Below are 16,682 nucleotides of genomic sequence, written 5' to 3'. Positions count from 1 at the left end.
AATTTAGTCCTACTCTCAAACTTAAGAATAAAAGCTTTTTATCAACGTTCTTAAGTCTAAGAATCACTCCTGAAGAGACCTTCAGAGGTGTCTTAAGTGGTTAGGAGTTGCCAGCAGGGGATGGCACTGAGGCGAGAGAGACGTGCGCGAACGTTCAGGGAACGGAACAATGTTGTTGTTTTTTTGATGACGAGCAGCTGATCAAACGGTATCGTTTAGACAGAGCGGATATTATTTTTGTCACAGATTTAATACTTTTCGATTCCTTGTTGGTTTCTGCATGTGTCTGCAGTGGGCTAGTATATATAGAGCCACCCACACCAGTTTCAAATTAGTTGCCTAATTAATGAATTGGAAAAAAAATGTTATGACAGTAGCGTATGTGTGTGGCCGTGAGGTGAGTGACGTCAGTGAGTGTGTGGGCGATAGAAGAGAGGGAGCGGTAGCGTGAGTGCCGGCGGGGACTATTTCATTTTGTATTATTTTGTAGTTTATTGTCAAAATATACACTCCCATTGTCCACTTAAATATTTCCAAGATATTTCTTTATTCTTAGACAACGGATTCCCTTCCGTGATTGGTCATTTCTATGGACACAGAAATGACGTCACCTAAAATTCCGTTTACGGCACATAGTAATGTCGTAATTCAGCTCTGAGTGTGACACTTAAGATTCAGTCCTACACTTCGCTGAAAGTGTGAGTAAGACGCTTGATAACTAACTTTTAAGTGCAGCTTTCAGCGAAGAATTTATTTACTCTTAAGTCAACTCTTAGCAGACTTCTTAGGAGTAATTCTAAGAAGCTTGATAAGTACGGCCCCAGATGAGTAGCCCGCCGGCCTGTTCTAAAAATAGCTCAAATAGCAGCACTTACCAGTGAGTTGCCTCTATTTTTTAAATTGTATTTATTTACTAGCAAGCTGGTCTCGCTTTGCCCGACATTTTTAATTCTAAGAGAGACAAAACTCAAATAGAATTTGAAAATCCAAGAAAATATTTTAAAGACTTGGTCTTCACTTGTTTAAATAAATTCATGAATTCTTTTACTTTGCTTCTTATAACTTTCAGATAACTTTAAAAATGATTTTAGGATTTTTAAACACATACCTTTTTACCTTTTAAATTCCTTCCTCTTCTTTCCTGACAATTTAAATCAATGTTCAAGTAAAAAAAATTGTTTATTATTGTAAAGGATAATAAATACATTTTTTAATTTAATTCTTCATTTTAGCTTCTGTTTTGTCGACGAAGAATATTTGTGAAATATTTCTTCAAACGTATTATGATTAAAATTCAAAAAAATTATTCTGGCAAATCTAGAAAGTCTGTAGAATCAAATTTAAATCTTATTTCAAAGTCTTTTGAATTTATTTTTAAATTTTTGTTCTGGAAAATCTAGAAGAAATAATGATTTGTCTTTGTTAGAAATATAGCTTGGTCCAATTTGTTATATATTCTAACAAAGTGTGGATTGGATTTTAACCTATTTAAAACATGTCATCAAAATTCTAAAATTAATCTTAATCAGGAAAAAAGACTAAAGATGTTCCATAAATTCTTTTTTTAAGTTTTTCTCTTCTTTTTTCGGTTGAATTTTGAATTTTAAAGAGTCGAAATTGAAGATAAATTGTTTCAAAATTTAATTGTAATTTTTTTCGTTTTTTCTCCTCTTTTAAACCGTTCAATTAAGTGTAAATATCATTAATTATTAATAATAACAGAGTTAAAGGTAAATTGAGCAAATTGGCTATTTCTGGCAATTTATTTAAGTGTGTATCAAACTGGTAGCCCTTCGCATTAATCAGTACCCAAGAAGTAGCTCTTGGTTTCAAAAAGGTTGGTGAAACCTGGTTTATACAATTGCAATATGATACCACTTTCTCATTGCAGCAGAGTTGATTTAATCCTAAACCTTTTCCTATCATAGCAATGTTGTAACACCTGTCTGTTCTCAATATGTAACAGTGAATTCATGAGGAAACAAAGTTCTCATAAATACATACTTTTGAAATATTGCCTGTTTACAATCATTATGAAAGACATGTATTTTTTAATGCATTCTAACTCGTAAGTACACGCAAACAAAAGTCTGTTTACAACAAAGCCAATGGGAGGTCCTCTATTTTGCCCATAAAACCCAACAAATGACCATTGAAAAAGTACCAACAATACAACAACAACATTTACATTTCATGACTTGAATATTAACAAGTATGGGTCATATTGTCATTAGAAGTGCTAACGCAGACAAACTGCATTAGCACTTATAATACAATAAAGTTGACTATGATCTACTTACTAGATAATAGTAAATCATGCCTTTTACCTGGATAGTAGAAGGACAAGGACATTCTGACAAGTTGGTACACTTTGACAGCCAGTTTAATCCCGGCAATGGCGACAACAGAAAAAGACACTTGGTTCCATCCCCCTTTTCTTTGTGAGTCATCCATCCATCCATCCATTTCCTACCGCTTATTCCCTTGTGAGTCATTCTTCATCTAAACGGGAATATATGAACATGCTAGCAGTCTGCATCCTAATGACAGCAGACATTGTACAGTAAGTGATGTTTAATTATGTTTGTTGGCTCTCATGAAGTCTGCAGAGAGTAATAATCAGTCATGTTGTTAGAAGGGAAAAAAAGCAGATGTTGTGATGTTTGTTTTTTTAATTAATGCACCACGTATCCTTGACATGATAAAAATAGGTAAATATTACATATGAATGTTACTACATGACATATGTACTTACATCATGTATATATTACATGTTATTATGAATGTTACTACATGACATATATACTTACATCATGTATATATTACATGTTATTATGAATGTTACTACATTACATTTATACTTACATCATGTATATATTACATGTTATTATGAATGTTACTACATGACATATATACTTACATCATGTATATATTACATGTTATTATGAATGTTACTACATGACGTATATACTTACATCATGTATATATTACATGTTATTATGAATGTTACTACATTACATTTATACTTACATCATGTATATATTACATGTTATTATGAATGTTACTACATGACATATGTACTTACATCATGTATATATTACATGTTATTATGAATGTTACTACATGACGTATATACTTACATCATGTATATATTACATGTTATTATGAATGTTACTACATGACATATATACTTACATCATGTATATATTACATGTTATTATGAATGTTATTACATGACATATATACTTACATCATGTATATATTACATGTTATTATGAATGTTACTACATGACATATATACTTACATGTATATATTACATGTTATTATGAATGTTATTACATGACATATATACTTACATCATGTATATATTACATGTTATTATGAATGTTACTACATGACATATATACTTACATGTATATAGTACATGTTATTATGAATGTTATTACATGACATATATACTTACATCATGTATATATTACATGTTATTATGAATGTTACTACATGACATATATACTTACATGTATATATTACATGTTATTATGAATGTTATTACATGACATATATACTTACATCATGTATATATTACATGTTATTATGAATGTTACTACATTACATTCTATACTTACATCTTCAGAATCAGAATAGTTTTATTGCCATTGTTTGAGAACGGGTTCACAAACTAGGAATTTTTCTTGGTGCAAACCTGCAACATAAAACACATAACACATATTTGGTAATAAAAAGAGCTGTAACTGAGCTATCAGATAGACTTAAAAGGAATTCAAGGAATTCAAGGAGCTGCTGTTAGGAGTTATTGTTCATTTGCCTGATGGCCGAGGGGAAAAAACTGTTCAGGTGGCGGGAGGTGTGGGTCTGGATGGAGCGTAGTCTCCTGCCTGAGGGGAGAGGGAAGAATAGTGTGTGTCCAGGGTGAGAAGAGTCAGCTGTGATCCGACCCACACGCCTCCTGGTCCTGGAGAACAAGTCCTGGAGGGATGGGAGCTTGCAGCCAATCACCTTCTCAGCAGCACGTACCATGCGCTGCAGTCTATTCTTATCCTGGACTGTGGCGCCGGGGAACCACACTGTGATGGAGGAGGTCAGGATGGACTCTATGATGGCTGAGTAAAACTGCACCAGCATCTCGGTCGGCACCTTAAGTTTCCTCAGCTGCCGCAGGAAGTACATCCTCTGCTGGGCCTTCTTGATACTTGAGGTCCTGGGTGATGGTGGTGCCCAAGAAACGGAAGGAGTCCACAATGGGGACGGGGGTGGGAGAGTCAATCAGGGTGAGGGGGGATGGTGGGGCTGTGACTTTCCTGAAGTCCATGATCATCTCCACTGTTTCCTGGGCGTTCAGCTCCAGGTTGTTGAGGCTGCACCAGGACGTCAGCCGGTCCACCTCTCTCCTGTAGGCGGACTCATCGCCATTCGAGATGAGCCCGATGAGGGTGGTGTCATCCGCAAACTTGAGCAGTTTTACGGATTGGTGACTGGAGGTGCAGCAGTTTGTATACAGGAAGAAGAGCCAGGGGGAGAGTACACAGCCCTGAGGAGTACCAGTGTTTGTGGTTCGACTGTCCGAGACAATCTTCCCCAGCCGTACATGCTGTCTTCGGTCTGTCAGGAAGTCATTAATCCAACTGCAGAGGGAGTCGGGCACGCTGAGCTGGTAGAGCTTGTCTCGTAGCAGTCCAGGGAGGATGGTGTTGAAGGCAGAGCTGAAGTCCACAAACAGGATCCTAGCGTAGGTTCCTGGAGAGTCCAGATGCTCCGGGATGAAGTGGAGGGCCAGGTTCACTGCATCATCCACAGACCTGTTGGCTCTGTAGGCGAACTGCAGTGGGTCCAGGAGGGGGGCGGTGATGTCCTTGAGGTGGGGCAGGACCAAGCGCTCAAAGGACTTCATGACCACAGACGTCAGCGCGACCGGCCTGTAGTCATTTAGTCCTGTGATCCGTGCTTTCTTGGGGACAGGGACAATGGTAGAGGTCTTAAAGCAGGACGGCACGCGGCATAGCTCCAGAGAGGTGTTAAAAATGTCAGTGAAGACAGGAGCCAGCTGGTCCGCACAGTGTCTGAGAGTGGAGGGGGAGACACCGTCCGGCCCGGGGGCCTTCCGCGTATTCAGCTTCAAGAACTGCCAGCGTACATCCTCTTCTTTGATGGAGAGGGTCTTTACGGTCTTATGAGGTTTTTGGAGTCCTGTGATGTCATTGGAGTCCTTTGAGTCCTTTAACTCCTTTAATGAAGTGCTGGCATTGGTGGGGAGGGTGATGGTGGGGGGGAGCATGGCTTTGATGAGTTGAAGGCCGTTCATGACAACAGGAATGTGTGTTGAGGCCCTGAGCGAGAGTCTGGTCATTCAGGTCCTGGGGGGTTTTGGGCTTATAGTTCGTAAGGGCCCTTAGACCTCTCCAAACTGCCGCAGAATCATTGGAGCGGAACTGTTCCTGTAGACGGTTAGAGTACACAGATTTAGCTTTCTCCACTTCCCTGGTGAAGTGGTACTTTGCTTCTCTGTATGTACTTCGGTCCCCGCTTCTCCACGCAGCCTCCTTCTTGCGCAGCTGTCGGAGCTTGGGTGTGAACCAGGGCTTGTCGTTGTTATAACAAACCCTGGTGCGCGTTGGAATGATGCGCGCCTCATTGAACTGTATGTATTAGGTCACAGTGTCCGTATACTCGTCCAGATTGTTCGTGGTCGCTCCAAATGCCTCCCAGTTTGTCGTTTCCCAACAAGCACGCAACTCGTCCACAGACTCGGCGGTGAAACACTTAATTACACTTAAAACACTTTTATTATATTTTTTCAATGGACAATAGTGCCGGCTCAAATCCATGATGCATCCACCACCATGCTTGACAGTAGGCAGGACAAAATATATTACCGTATTTTCCGCACCATAAGCCGCACCTAAAAACCACAATTTTTCTCAAAAGCAGACAGTGCGGCTAAAAACCCGGTGCGCCTTATATATGGATTAATATTCATATTAATTTTCATAAAGTTTAGGTCTCGCAACTACGGTAAACAGCCGCGATCTTTTTTCCCCGTAAAAGAGGAAGCGCTTCTTCTTCTACGGTAAGCAACCGCCCCCATAGAAGAGGAAGTGCTTCTTCTTCTACTGTAAGCAACCGCCAAGGTGAACACCCGCCCCCGTAGAAGAAGAAGCGCGCGGATATTACGTTTCATTTCATTTGTGTGTTTCTGTAAAGACCACAAAATGTCTCCTACTAAGAGACACGCGTACAAGGTTCCACTGACTTTTGATATTCGTGTGAACCGCACTGTGGATACAACGGGAACATGTACGGTCAATATTCGCACAACAGGGAATGAGAAGTCGTCCTACTGTGGTTCTAGCTTGCCATGCTAACGGCCAGAAACTTCCACCCACGGTGATATTCAAAAGGAAGACTTTGCCAAAAGAGAACTTTCCAGCCGGCGTCATCATAAAAGCTAACTCGAAGGGATGGATGGATGAAGACAAGATGAGCGAGTGGTTGACAGACGTTTACGCGAAGAGACCGGGTGACTTTTTTCACGCATCGCCGTTCCTGTTGGTCGATGGTGTCAAAAAACAAGTGAAGCACACCGAAGAAGAAGAATTCGAGGGATTTGTAGATGAGTAATAACTTCAGAAGGTAAGCTTTAAATGTTTATTTTGTGTGTTGTGTGACACTAACGTATGAGCAACGTTGAGTTATTGATGTTGCTATTGCTCTGCACTATTTTGAGTGTTACTATTTTTGTGATTGCACATTTGCACATTACATTTTGGGAGTGAACAGAGTTGTTAGAACGCTGGTTTGTAATATAATATTAAAGTTTGACTGACCTATCTGACTGTTTTGTTGACATTCCCTTTAGCGTAGCGTAGGTGCGGCTAATAGCACGGGGCGGCTAATTGGTAAACAAAGTTTTGAAATATGCCGTTCATTGAACGTGCGGCTAATAACATGGGGCGCCTTATGGTGCGGAAAATACGGTACTTGTTTTGCCAGCTTTTGAGACAACAATTGCTGTATATATTACATGTTATTATGAATGTTACCTACATTACATTTATACTTACATCATGTATATAGTATATGTTATTATGAATGTTACTACATGACATTTATACTTACATCACGTATATATTACATGTTATTATGAATGTTACTACATGACATATATACTTACGTCATGTATATATTACATGTTATTATGAATGTTACTACATGACATATATACTTACATCATGTATATATTACATGTTGTTATGAATGTTACTACATGACATATATATTTACATCATGTATATATTACATGTTATTATGAATGTTTACCTTCATTACATTTATACTTACATCATGTATATAGTATATGTTATTATGAATGTTACTACATGACATTTATACTTACATCACGTATATATTAAATGTTGTTATGAATGTTACAACATGACATATATACTTACATCATGTATATATTACATGTTATTATGAATGTTACTACATGACATATATACTTACATCATGTATATATTACATGGTATTATGAATGTTACTACATGACATATATACTTACATCATGTATATATTACATGTTATTATGAATGTTACTACATGACATATATACTTACATCATGTATATATTACATGTTATTATGAATGTTACTACATGACATATATACTTACATCATGTATATATTACATGTTATTATGAATGTTACTACATGACATATATACTTACATCATGTATATATTACATGTTATTATGAATGTTACTACATGACATATATACTTCCATTATGTATATATTACATGGTATTATGAATGTTACTACATGACATATATATTTACATAATTTATATATTACATATTATTATGAATGTTACCTTCATTACATTTATACTTACATCATGTATATAGTATATGTTATTATGAATGTTACTACATTACATTTATACTTACATCATGTATATATGACATGTTATTATGAATGTTACTACATGACATATATACTTACATCATGTATATATTACATGTTATTATGAATGTTATTACATGACATATATACTTACATCATGTATATATTACATATTATGAAAGTTACCTACATTACATTTATACTTACATCATGTATATAGTATATGTTATTATGAATGTTACTACATGACATATATACTTACATCATGTATATATTGCATGTTATTATGAATGTTACTACATGACATATACTTACATCATGTATATATTACATGTTATCATGAATGTTACTACATGACATATATACTTACATCATGTATATATGACATGTTATTATGAATGTTACTACATGACATATATACTTACATCATGTATATATTACATGGTATTATGAATGTTACTACATGATATATATACTTACATCATGTATATATTACATGTTATTATGAATGTTACTACATGACATATATACTTACATCATGTATATAGTATATGTTATTATAAATGTTACTACATGACATTTATACTTACTTCATGTGTATAAAACCTCAATGGAGGTGTCAGGATGCTTTTCAGAGCGCTTTCTTGGCAGAATAGAGCAACTCTCATAGGCTCCATTGTAAGCGGTCTTTTGACCGCATCTTTAGAATGCATTTTAAAAAAGTGTTCTTGTCTTACATAATTATTGTGAATGATGGGCAAAATAAAAAAAGGGAATTTTCCCTTTAAGTAATTCATTTAATGAAATGTATAAAATTTTAATTTTTTTATTAAGGTTTAAGGTGTTTATTAAGATTCTTCTTCTTTGTACTTGACTTTGAGTTTGAACAGTTTGTTAAACTGAAACATTAGTACACTTATTTGCTTACATACTGATGCACTAAAGGTCTTAAGTGTTATACGTGCATACATGTTTTGAATGAGATGTAATTTACAGTGTAATAAACTATATAAGATACAGTGTAATACACTGTATAAGATACAGTGTATTATACAGTGTAATACTGTATAATATACAGTGTAATATATTGTATAATATACAGTGTATTATACAGTACCATACTGTATAATATACAGTGTAATATACTGTATAATATACAGTGTAATATGATATGATAATATGATGATGTGAGATCCTAGGGCTGTTGTCCAGGTGATGATGTGAGATCCTAAGGCTGTTGTCCAGGTGATGATGTGAGATCTTAAGGCTGTTGTCCAGGTGATGATGTGAGATCTTAAGACTGTTGTCCAGGTGATGATGTGAGATCTTAAGGCTGTTGTCCAGGTGATGATGTGAGATCTTAAGGCTGTTGTCTAGGTGATGATGTGAGATCTTAAGGCTGATGTCCAGGTGATGATGTGAGATCCTAAGGCTGTTGTCCAGGTGATGATGTGAGATCTTAAGACTGTTGTCCAGGTGATGATGTGAGATCTTAAGGCTGTTGTCCAGGTGATGATGTGAGATCTTAAGGCTGTTGTCCAGGTGATGATGTGAGATCTTAAGGCTGTTGTCTAGGTGATGATGTGAGATCTTAAGGCTGTTGTCCAGGTGATGATGTGAGATCTTAAGGCTGTTGTCCAGGTGATGATGTGAGATCTTAAGGCTGTTGTCCAGGTGATGATGTGAGATCTTAAGGCTGTTGTCCAGGTGATGATGTGAGATCTTAAGGCTGTTGTCCAGGTGATGATGTGAGATCTTAAGGCTGTTGTCCAGGTGATGATGTGAGATCTTAAGGCTGTTGTCTAGGTGATGATGTGAGATCTTAAGGCTGTTGTCTAGGTGATGATGTGAGATCTTAAGGCTGTTGTCCAGGTGATGATGTGAGATCCTAAGGCTGTTGTCTAGTTGATGATGTGAGATCCTAAGGCTGTTGTCCAGGTGATGATGTGAGATCCCAAGGCTGTTGTCCAGGTGTTATGAGATCCCAAGGGTGTTGTCCAGGTGATGATGTGAGATTGTGTTGACTTTGAAGGACAAGACATGAAGCCCTGCAGAAGCTGGCCATCTTCTTTCAACACCACCAAGAAGAGTTTGGTGATGATGGACTAGCAACTCCTACCAAGTAGAGTCTTCTCCCGTCTGCAACATGCATGCTTGGTTTGAATGTTCAACACTTCTTCCTCTCTCCTTTCTGTCTGCTGCCTAGCGCTGACCCTCCAAGTGAGTGTTTCCATTGTTGAAAGGACTATCTGCACACATGTGTCTGACCTTGTCATCTTCTATGCAGGCTTCTTGTGTGCCGTTGAAGAGCCTCCAAGTGAGTGTTTCCATTGTTGAAAGGACTATCTGCACACATGTCTGACCTTGTCATCTTCTATGCAGGCTTCTTGTGTGCCGTTGAAGAGCCTCCATATCCGTAAGTGTTGCCGTAATGATTCTGCATACTCTAGCTCAGTGGTTCCCAAACTTTTTACCATCCCGTACCTCTTCAAACATTTAATCTCCAGCTACGTACCCCCTTCCTCCCCTTCAATTTTCATGGATCCTGTTGTTGCGATATCAACGAGGCTCTCCTGTTCAGATGCCATTAAGGCTGTAGGCATGGCAGAAAAGGTTTATTGAATCCAACCGTCCGACTCGTCAATTTCAAGGAAGTACCTGCGCAGTTGTGCAGCCAGCTCACTGAGGTGAGTAGTTACGTGACGTTTGACTCTGTCAGACTGAGGTGACATAGTTTCGTTGTACTTGTGCAATGACAATAAAGTCCTATCCTATCCTATTTGCACACAAAAAATCATGCAACGTTGGAAACACCTGTTTTGTTGTTGTTCATGCCGTCTAACCAGAGCTTTGACTTCTTAATCATAGCCTCAATTTTATCCCGTACATTAAATATGGTTGCGGAGAGCCCCTGTAATCCGATAAGTTCATTCAGACGAGAAAAAATATCACCCAGGTAAGATAGTCGTGTAAGAAACTCTTCATTAAGCCAATAGCCAGACACGTGGAAATTGTGGTCGATAAATAACAGTTTAAGCTCATCTTTCCATTCAAAGAAATGTGTCAATACTTTGCCCCTTGATAACCAGCACACTTCCTTGTGCAGTAATAGTGTCTTAATTCACTGCATAGTGCAGTAAATATGCGAGAGTTCAGGGGCCTGGCTTTAACAAAGTTCACCAAATTTACTATAGTGTCCAAAACGTCCTTCAAACTGATTCCCTTGGCAGCGAGTGCCTCTCGGTGGATGCTGCAGTGTACCCAAGTGTCTCCCCGTCATGGCCTTAGCGCCATCTGTGCAGATGCCAACACATTTTGACCAAATAAGTCCATTTGATGTCACAAAGGTGTCCAGCATTCTGAAAATATCCTCCCCAGTTGTCCTTGTTTCCAGTGATTTACAGAACAGCATGTCCTCCTTATGGATGTAGCGGACATATACCAGGAGCTGTGCCAGGTGTTGACCCATCCAGCTGTAGTGCATAGAATTAGCTGGCTCGTAGCGGTTTTAAAACATCCCCAGCCATGTCACTGACACCTGGAGTAACAGTGTTGTTTGATGAGGGCATGGTCTATCATTGTTTTTGCCTTTTCCCCCAACATTTCGCCAGCAGGGAGAATCAAGTCCTCCACAATAGTGTCTTGGCCACTCGGTAGCTCACCATATAAGACACTTCTAGTCCCTTTCTATTAACTGTATCGCTTTCCCTTATACACATCTTATTGGTAGAAAGTCCACGTAATTCCCGTTCAAAAAACTCTGGTGTAGGCAGAGCTTTCATTGAGTTGTGAGAGTACTTTTGCACACTGTGGCCGAATAGACCAACCAGTATCGATACAAGTGAACCCCAAAGCAATGTAGTAAATTCTCTCGTTATGATGTCTCTATCTGTATGCTTTCTCATGTCAGGGGGCCAAAGATACTCACTGTCAGTGGCCATGCTAGTAACTATGCTAGCATCAATTGTAGCACTAGCCCTACTGCTTGCACCCTGATCCAAGGAAGAGAAACCTGGGGATTTACACTTTTTAGCCATGTGTCCATTATTCCGGTGCAGGAATGGCTGTTTTCTATGAATTGCAACTTGATGTTAACAAGTAGCCTAAGTGGTTGCTACGCAACAATTGAAAGACTGTGTCGGGAGAAGACTTGAGCGCGGGACAAGTATGTATTTAGAATGCAGGGGCCGTACTTATCAAGCTTCTTAGAATTACTCCTAAGAAGTCTGCTAAGAGTTGACTTAAGAGTAAATAAATTCTTCGCTGAAAGCTGCACTTAAAAGTTAGTTATCAAGCGTCTTACTCACACTTTCAGCGAAGTGTAGGACTGAATCTTAAGTGTCACACTCAGAGCTGAATTACGACATTACTATGTGCCGTAAACGGAATTTTAGGTGACGTCATTTCTGTGTCCATAGAAATGACCAATCACGGAAGGGAATCCGTTGTCTAAGAATAAAGAAATATCTTGGAAATATTTAAGTGGACAATGGGAGTGTATATTTTGACAATAAACTACAAAATAATACAAAACAAACTAGTCCCCGCCGGCACTCACGCTACCGCTCCCTCTCTTCTATCGCCCACACACTCACTGACGTCACTCACCTCACGGCCACACACATACGCTACTGTCATAACATTTTCTTTCCAATTCATTAATTAGGCAACTAATTTGAAACTGTTGTGGGTGGCTCTATATATACTAGCCCACTGCAGACACATGCAGAAATCAACAAGAAATCGAAAAGTATTAAATCTGTGACAAAAATAATATCCGCTCTGTCTAAACGATACCGTTTGATCAGCTGCTCGTCATCAAAAAAACAACAACATTGTTCCGTTCCCTGAACGTTCGCGCACGTCTCTCTCGCCTCAGTGCCATCCCCTGCTGGCAACTCCTAACCACTTAAGACACCTCTGAAGGTCTCTTAAATATCGTGGAGAGTAGGAGTGATTCTTAGACTTAAGAACGTTGATAAAAAGCTTTTATTCTTAAGTTTGAGAGTAGGACTAAATTTCGCAAATTCTCAGGACTTAAGTGTAAAATGGCACTCTAAGAAGCTTGATAAGTACGGCCCCAGGTCTATAGCGTGGGGTGGTATATTGCCTTTATCCAATAATCATGCCAAATAAATGGCTGGGGGAAACAAAACAAAAAGTGAAAGCAATGCATTGCCATGCAGGATCTTAGAAGAGTTTTCTAACCCTGCGTGGCAGATGTTTCCATTGGGCTTTGCTCCGTTAAAAACAATGGAGTTCTAATGTTGTGTGTTGTCGCTCCACGTCCGGTCGGTGTTGGCCTTAACGTACCCCCGACAATGACCTTAGCTTACCCCTGGGGTTACGCCTACCCCACCTTGGGATACACTGCTCTAGCTAATGACTGTGCTTTGTGTTGGGACAGTGAACAGGAAGTGGACTTCTCCCAGCTGGAACTCCTTCCTCCTCCACCTCTGTACGCTGACACCTTCTGAGTCCAACTTCTCTGTAGGTCTTTTCACTTCCTTCTACCTACTTCTGTTCTTGCCTTTCTTTGCATTTAATAAATAATTGTCATGGATTTATGCTTTGATTGACTTTTCCATATCAATTCTACACCAGTCGCAAAATATCATTGCAATTAATACAAGAAATGCAATATTTCTTCTGCCCTTGCAAAGATGAGATGTATTGCTACTACTGGGCTCCAAATAGTCTTCAATTCATGCCTCTGACCGTCTCAAAGTGCTAATGTAGAACTGTAATAGACAGAATACTTGCATGGGAGAAGTTAGAAGACACTTTGACAAGGTGCTGATGAGATAAACATATATTGACCGAGAGATTCATGATGATATTGTCAACATTATTGGGAGAGCAAATTAAGCACTGTAAGCATAAATAAACCATTTCCAATGCAATAAACTGTATTTTAACATGTCACTGTTTAAATATCCAAGTTAAATAAAACAAAGAAGAAATAAAAAAACGTTTTGCACTTGAATAAAAATCCCAACCAAAAGCAGAACATGTCCTGAAGGGCCTGGGGAAACCTGAAATATACCAAAACAATAAAACAATGATTGCCACCAATGTTGAATGTGCACTTAAAGGCCTACTGAAACCCACTACTACCGACCACGCAGTCTGATAGTTTATATTTCAATGATGAAATCTTAACATTATAACACATGCCAATACGGCCGGGTTAACTTATAAAGTGACATTTTAAATTTGCCGCTAAACTTCCGGTTCGAAACGCCTCTGAGGATGCCGTATGCGCGTGACGTAACCCGGGGAACACGGGTATGCCTTCCACATTGAAGCCAATACGAAAAAGCTCTGTTTTCATTTCATAATTCCACAGTATTCTGGACATCTGTGTTCGTGAATCTGTTGCAATCATGTTCATTGCATTATGGAGAAGGAAGCTGAGCAAGCAAAGAAGAAAGTTGTCGGTGCGAAATGGACGTATTTTTCGAACGTAGTCAGCAACAACAGTACACAGCCGGCGCTTCTTTGTTTACATTCCCGAAAGATGCAGTCAAGATGGAAGAACTCGGATAACAGAGACTCTAACCAGGAGGACATTTGACTTCGATACACAGACGCCTGTAGAGAACTGGGACAACACAGACTCTTACCAGGATTACTTTGATTTGGATGACAAAGACGCAGACGTGCTACTGTGAGTATGCAGCTTTGGCTTCTAAACATTTGATCGCTTGACCGTATGTGCGCAACTTTTTTTTGCGTATGTACGTAACTTTTTAAAAATATATAAGCTTTATGAACCTTGGGTTAGGTGAACGGTCTTTTGGGCTGAGTGATTGTGTGTGTTGATCAGGTGTTTGAATTGTATTGGCGTGTTCTATGGAGCTAGGAGCTAGCAGAGGAGCTAGGAGCTAGCGTAACAAACACGCAGGTGTTTTTATGCAGGATTAATTTGTGGCATATTAAATATAAGCCTGGTTGTGTTGTGGCTAATAGAGTATATATATGTCTTGTGTTTATTTACTGTTGTAGTCATTCCCAGCTGAATATCAGGTCACCCCCGCCTCTCACAGCATCTTCCCTATCTGAATAGCTTCAACTCCCCACTAGTCCTTCACTTGCACTTTACTCATCCACAAATCTTTCATCCTCGCTCAAATTAATGGGGAAATTGTCGCTTTCTCGGTCCGAATCTCTCTCACTTCATGCGGCCATCATTGTAAACAATAGGGAACTTTGCGTATATGTTCAACTGACTACGTCACGCTACTTCCGGTAGGTGCAAGCCTTTTTTTTATCAGATACCAAAAGTTGCAATCTTTATCGTCGTTGTTCTCTACTAAATCCTTTCAGCAAAAATATGGCAATATCGCGAAATGATCAAGTATGACACATAGAATAGATCTGCTATCCCCGTTTAAATAAAAAAAATTCATTTCAGTAGGCCTTTAAACACACACTAACATCTTTTAACCAAGTTACTTTCTGGGCTGAGAAAACATTTCATATTGTACTTTTGGAAGAGCCATCTTATTTTTATTTGTGTTCAAATATGTTTAACTTATTCCCTTTTTAATTTGTGAACATTTAAGAATGTTTTTTTTTAATAAAGGCAAATTGGGTGATCATTTTGTTTCACTTTGGGTTTATGTGACGTCACTTCCTGTTGACCCGCCTCCATCTGTTTCAACTTGATATCCATTCTTCATGTTCAATGTAAATACTAGTAGTTTACTCAGTCGTGTACCTTTACATGGGAACAACGTTAATGCCTCTTGTTTTCATGTTAGCATTGAAGTCCTGCCATGAGTTGATCAAAGTGCAGTTATCAATCACACATCATTTGAATGAATTACAGAGTTATTATTACTAGCGTTTATCTGCATGTACTTCAAATACTCTCAGCTGCTAGAAAGTACTCTTCTAACTACGCTTGCACATGGCGACTATCCACGCTGGTAAACTTATCCTTCGGTTAATTGACTTATCCAGTCCGCCGTTGTAGTCCTCAAGAAGTTCCTTCTTTGCCTCTATCCTCTTGTTGTGGGGCAGACTGGCTCGTACATGCACATGTAACTTATATCTGTCAGTAGACTCGCTATGGAAGGGTTAACAAAGATGACGGGGGAAAGACGCTGTCACAGTGGAGGCACGTGAATAAGAGTGCCCACAAATCAACAACAGGCGCCATCTTTGCTACCAAGGAGGTGTGCTGTGCTCTGATGCTTGTAATTGATGTCCTTTTCATCTTCCTTTTTCTCACCAAATCAAGCAAAATAATAATACTCCAGCGCACAAACTTACAATCAAACATTTGATTGTGTACAAGTATCATAGTTGACATTTGATTGTGTACAAGTATCATAGTTGACATTTTATTGTGTACAAGTATCATAGTTGACATTTGATTGTGTACAGGTATCATAGTTGATGCACTGTGCTGCTACATTCCTGCAGTGACCAGCGGCTACTCGGACACGCTTTATTGGCCTCGTTATGCCAACATCTTCATTAGCTACTTATTTCATCATATTTATGTACAGTGTATTGTAATCACTGTAAGTCTACCTTTGTACTTCTTTCATCATATTTATGTACAATGTATTGTAATCACTAAGTCTAGTTTTGTACTTATTTCATCATATTTATGTACAATGTATTGTAATTACTGTAGGTCTATTTCTGTACTTCATCATATTTATGTACAATGTATTGGAATTACTGTAAGTCTACTTTTGTTCTTATTTCATCATATTTATGTACAATGTATTGTAATTACTGTAAGTC

General features: G+C 38.5%; 1 protein-coding gene across 5 annotated transcripts in view; it reads left to right on the top strand.

Moving 5' to 3' along the window:
- LOC133649596 (uncharacterized) overlaps positions 1 to 13,482 on the top strand; it is a 45,820-nt gene extending 32,338 nt beyond the window's left edge. For 2 of the 5 annotated variants that reach the window (XM_062046200.1, XM_062046197.1), the window contains 5 exons: positions 9,952 to 10,041; positions 10,126 to 10,139; positions 10,207 to 10,236; positions 10,302 to 10,335; positions 10,427 to 10,556. In XM_062046200.1, the coding sequence (XP_061902184.1) occupies positions 9,952 to 10,041; positions 10,126 to 10,139; positions 10,207 to 10,236; positions 10,302 to 10,335; positions 10,427 to 10,541 (283 nt within the window). In that variant the 3' untranslated portion in view covers positions 10,542 to 10,556. Of the gene's footprint in view, positions 1 to 9,951; positions 10,042 to 10,125; positions 10,140 to 10,206; positions 10,237 to 10,301; positions 10,336 to 10,426; positions 10,560 to 13,326 lie in introns of those variants that run through there. The other 3 variants (XM_062046201.1, XM_062046196.1, XM_062046202.1) reach the window with 3 other exon arrangements.
- Positions 13,483 to 16,682: the final 3,200 nt, after the last annotated feature.

This window comes from Entelurus aequoreus, linkage group LG05 (assembly GCF_033978785.1).
Source record: "Entelurus aequoreus isolate RoL-2023_Sb linkage group LG05, RoL_Eaeq_v1.1, whole genome shotgun sequence".
Classification (NCBI taxonomy): domain Eukaryota; kingdom Metazoa; phylum Chordata; class Actinopteri; order Syngnathiformes; family Syngnathidae; genus Entelurus; species Entelurus aequoreus.
This window is presented reverse-complemented; position numbering and strand designations above follow the sequence as displayed.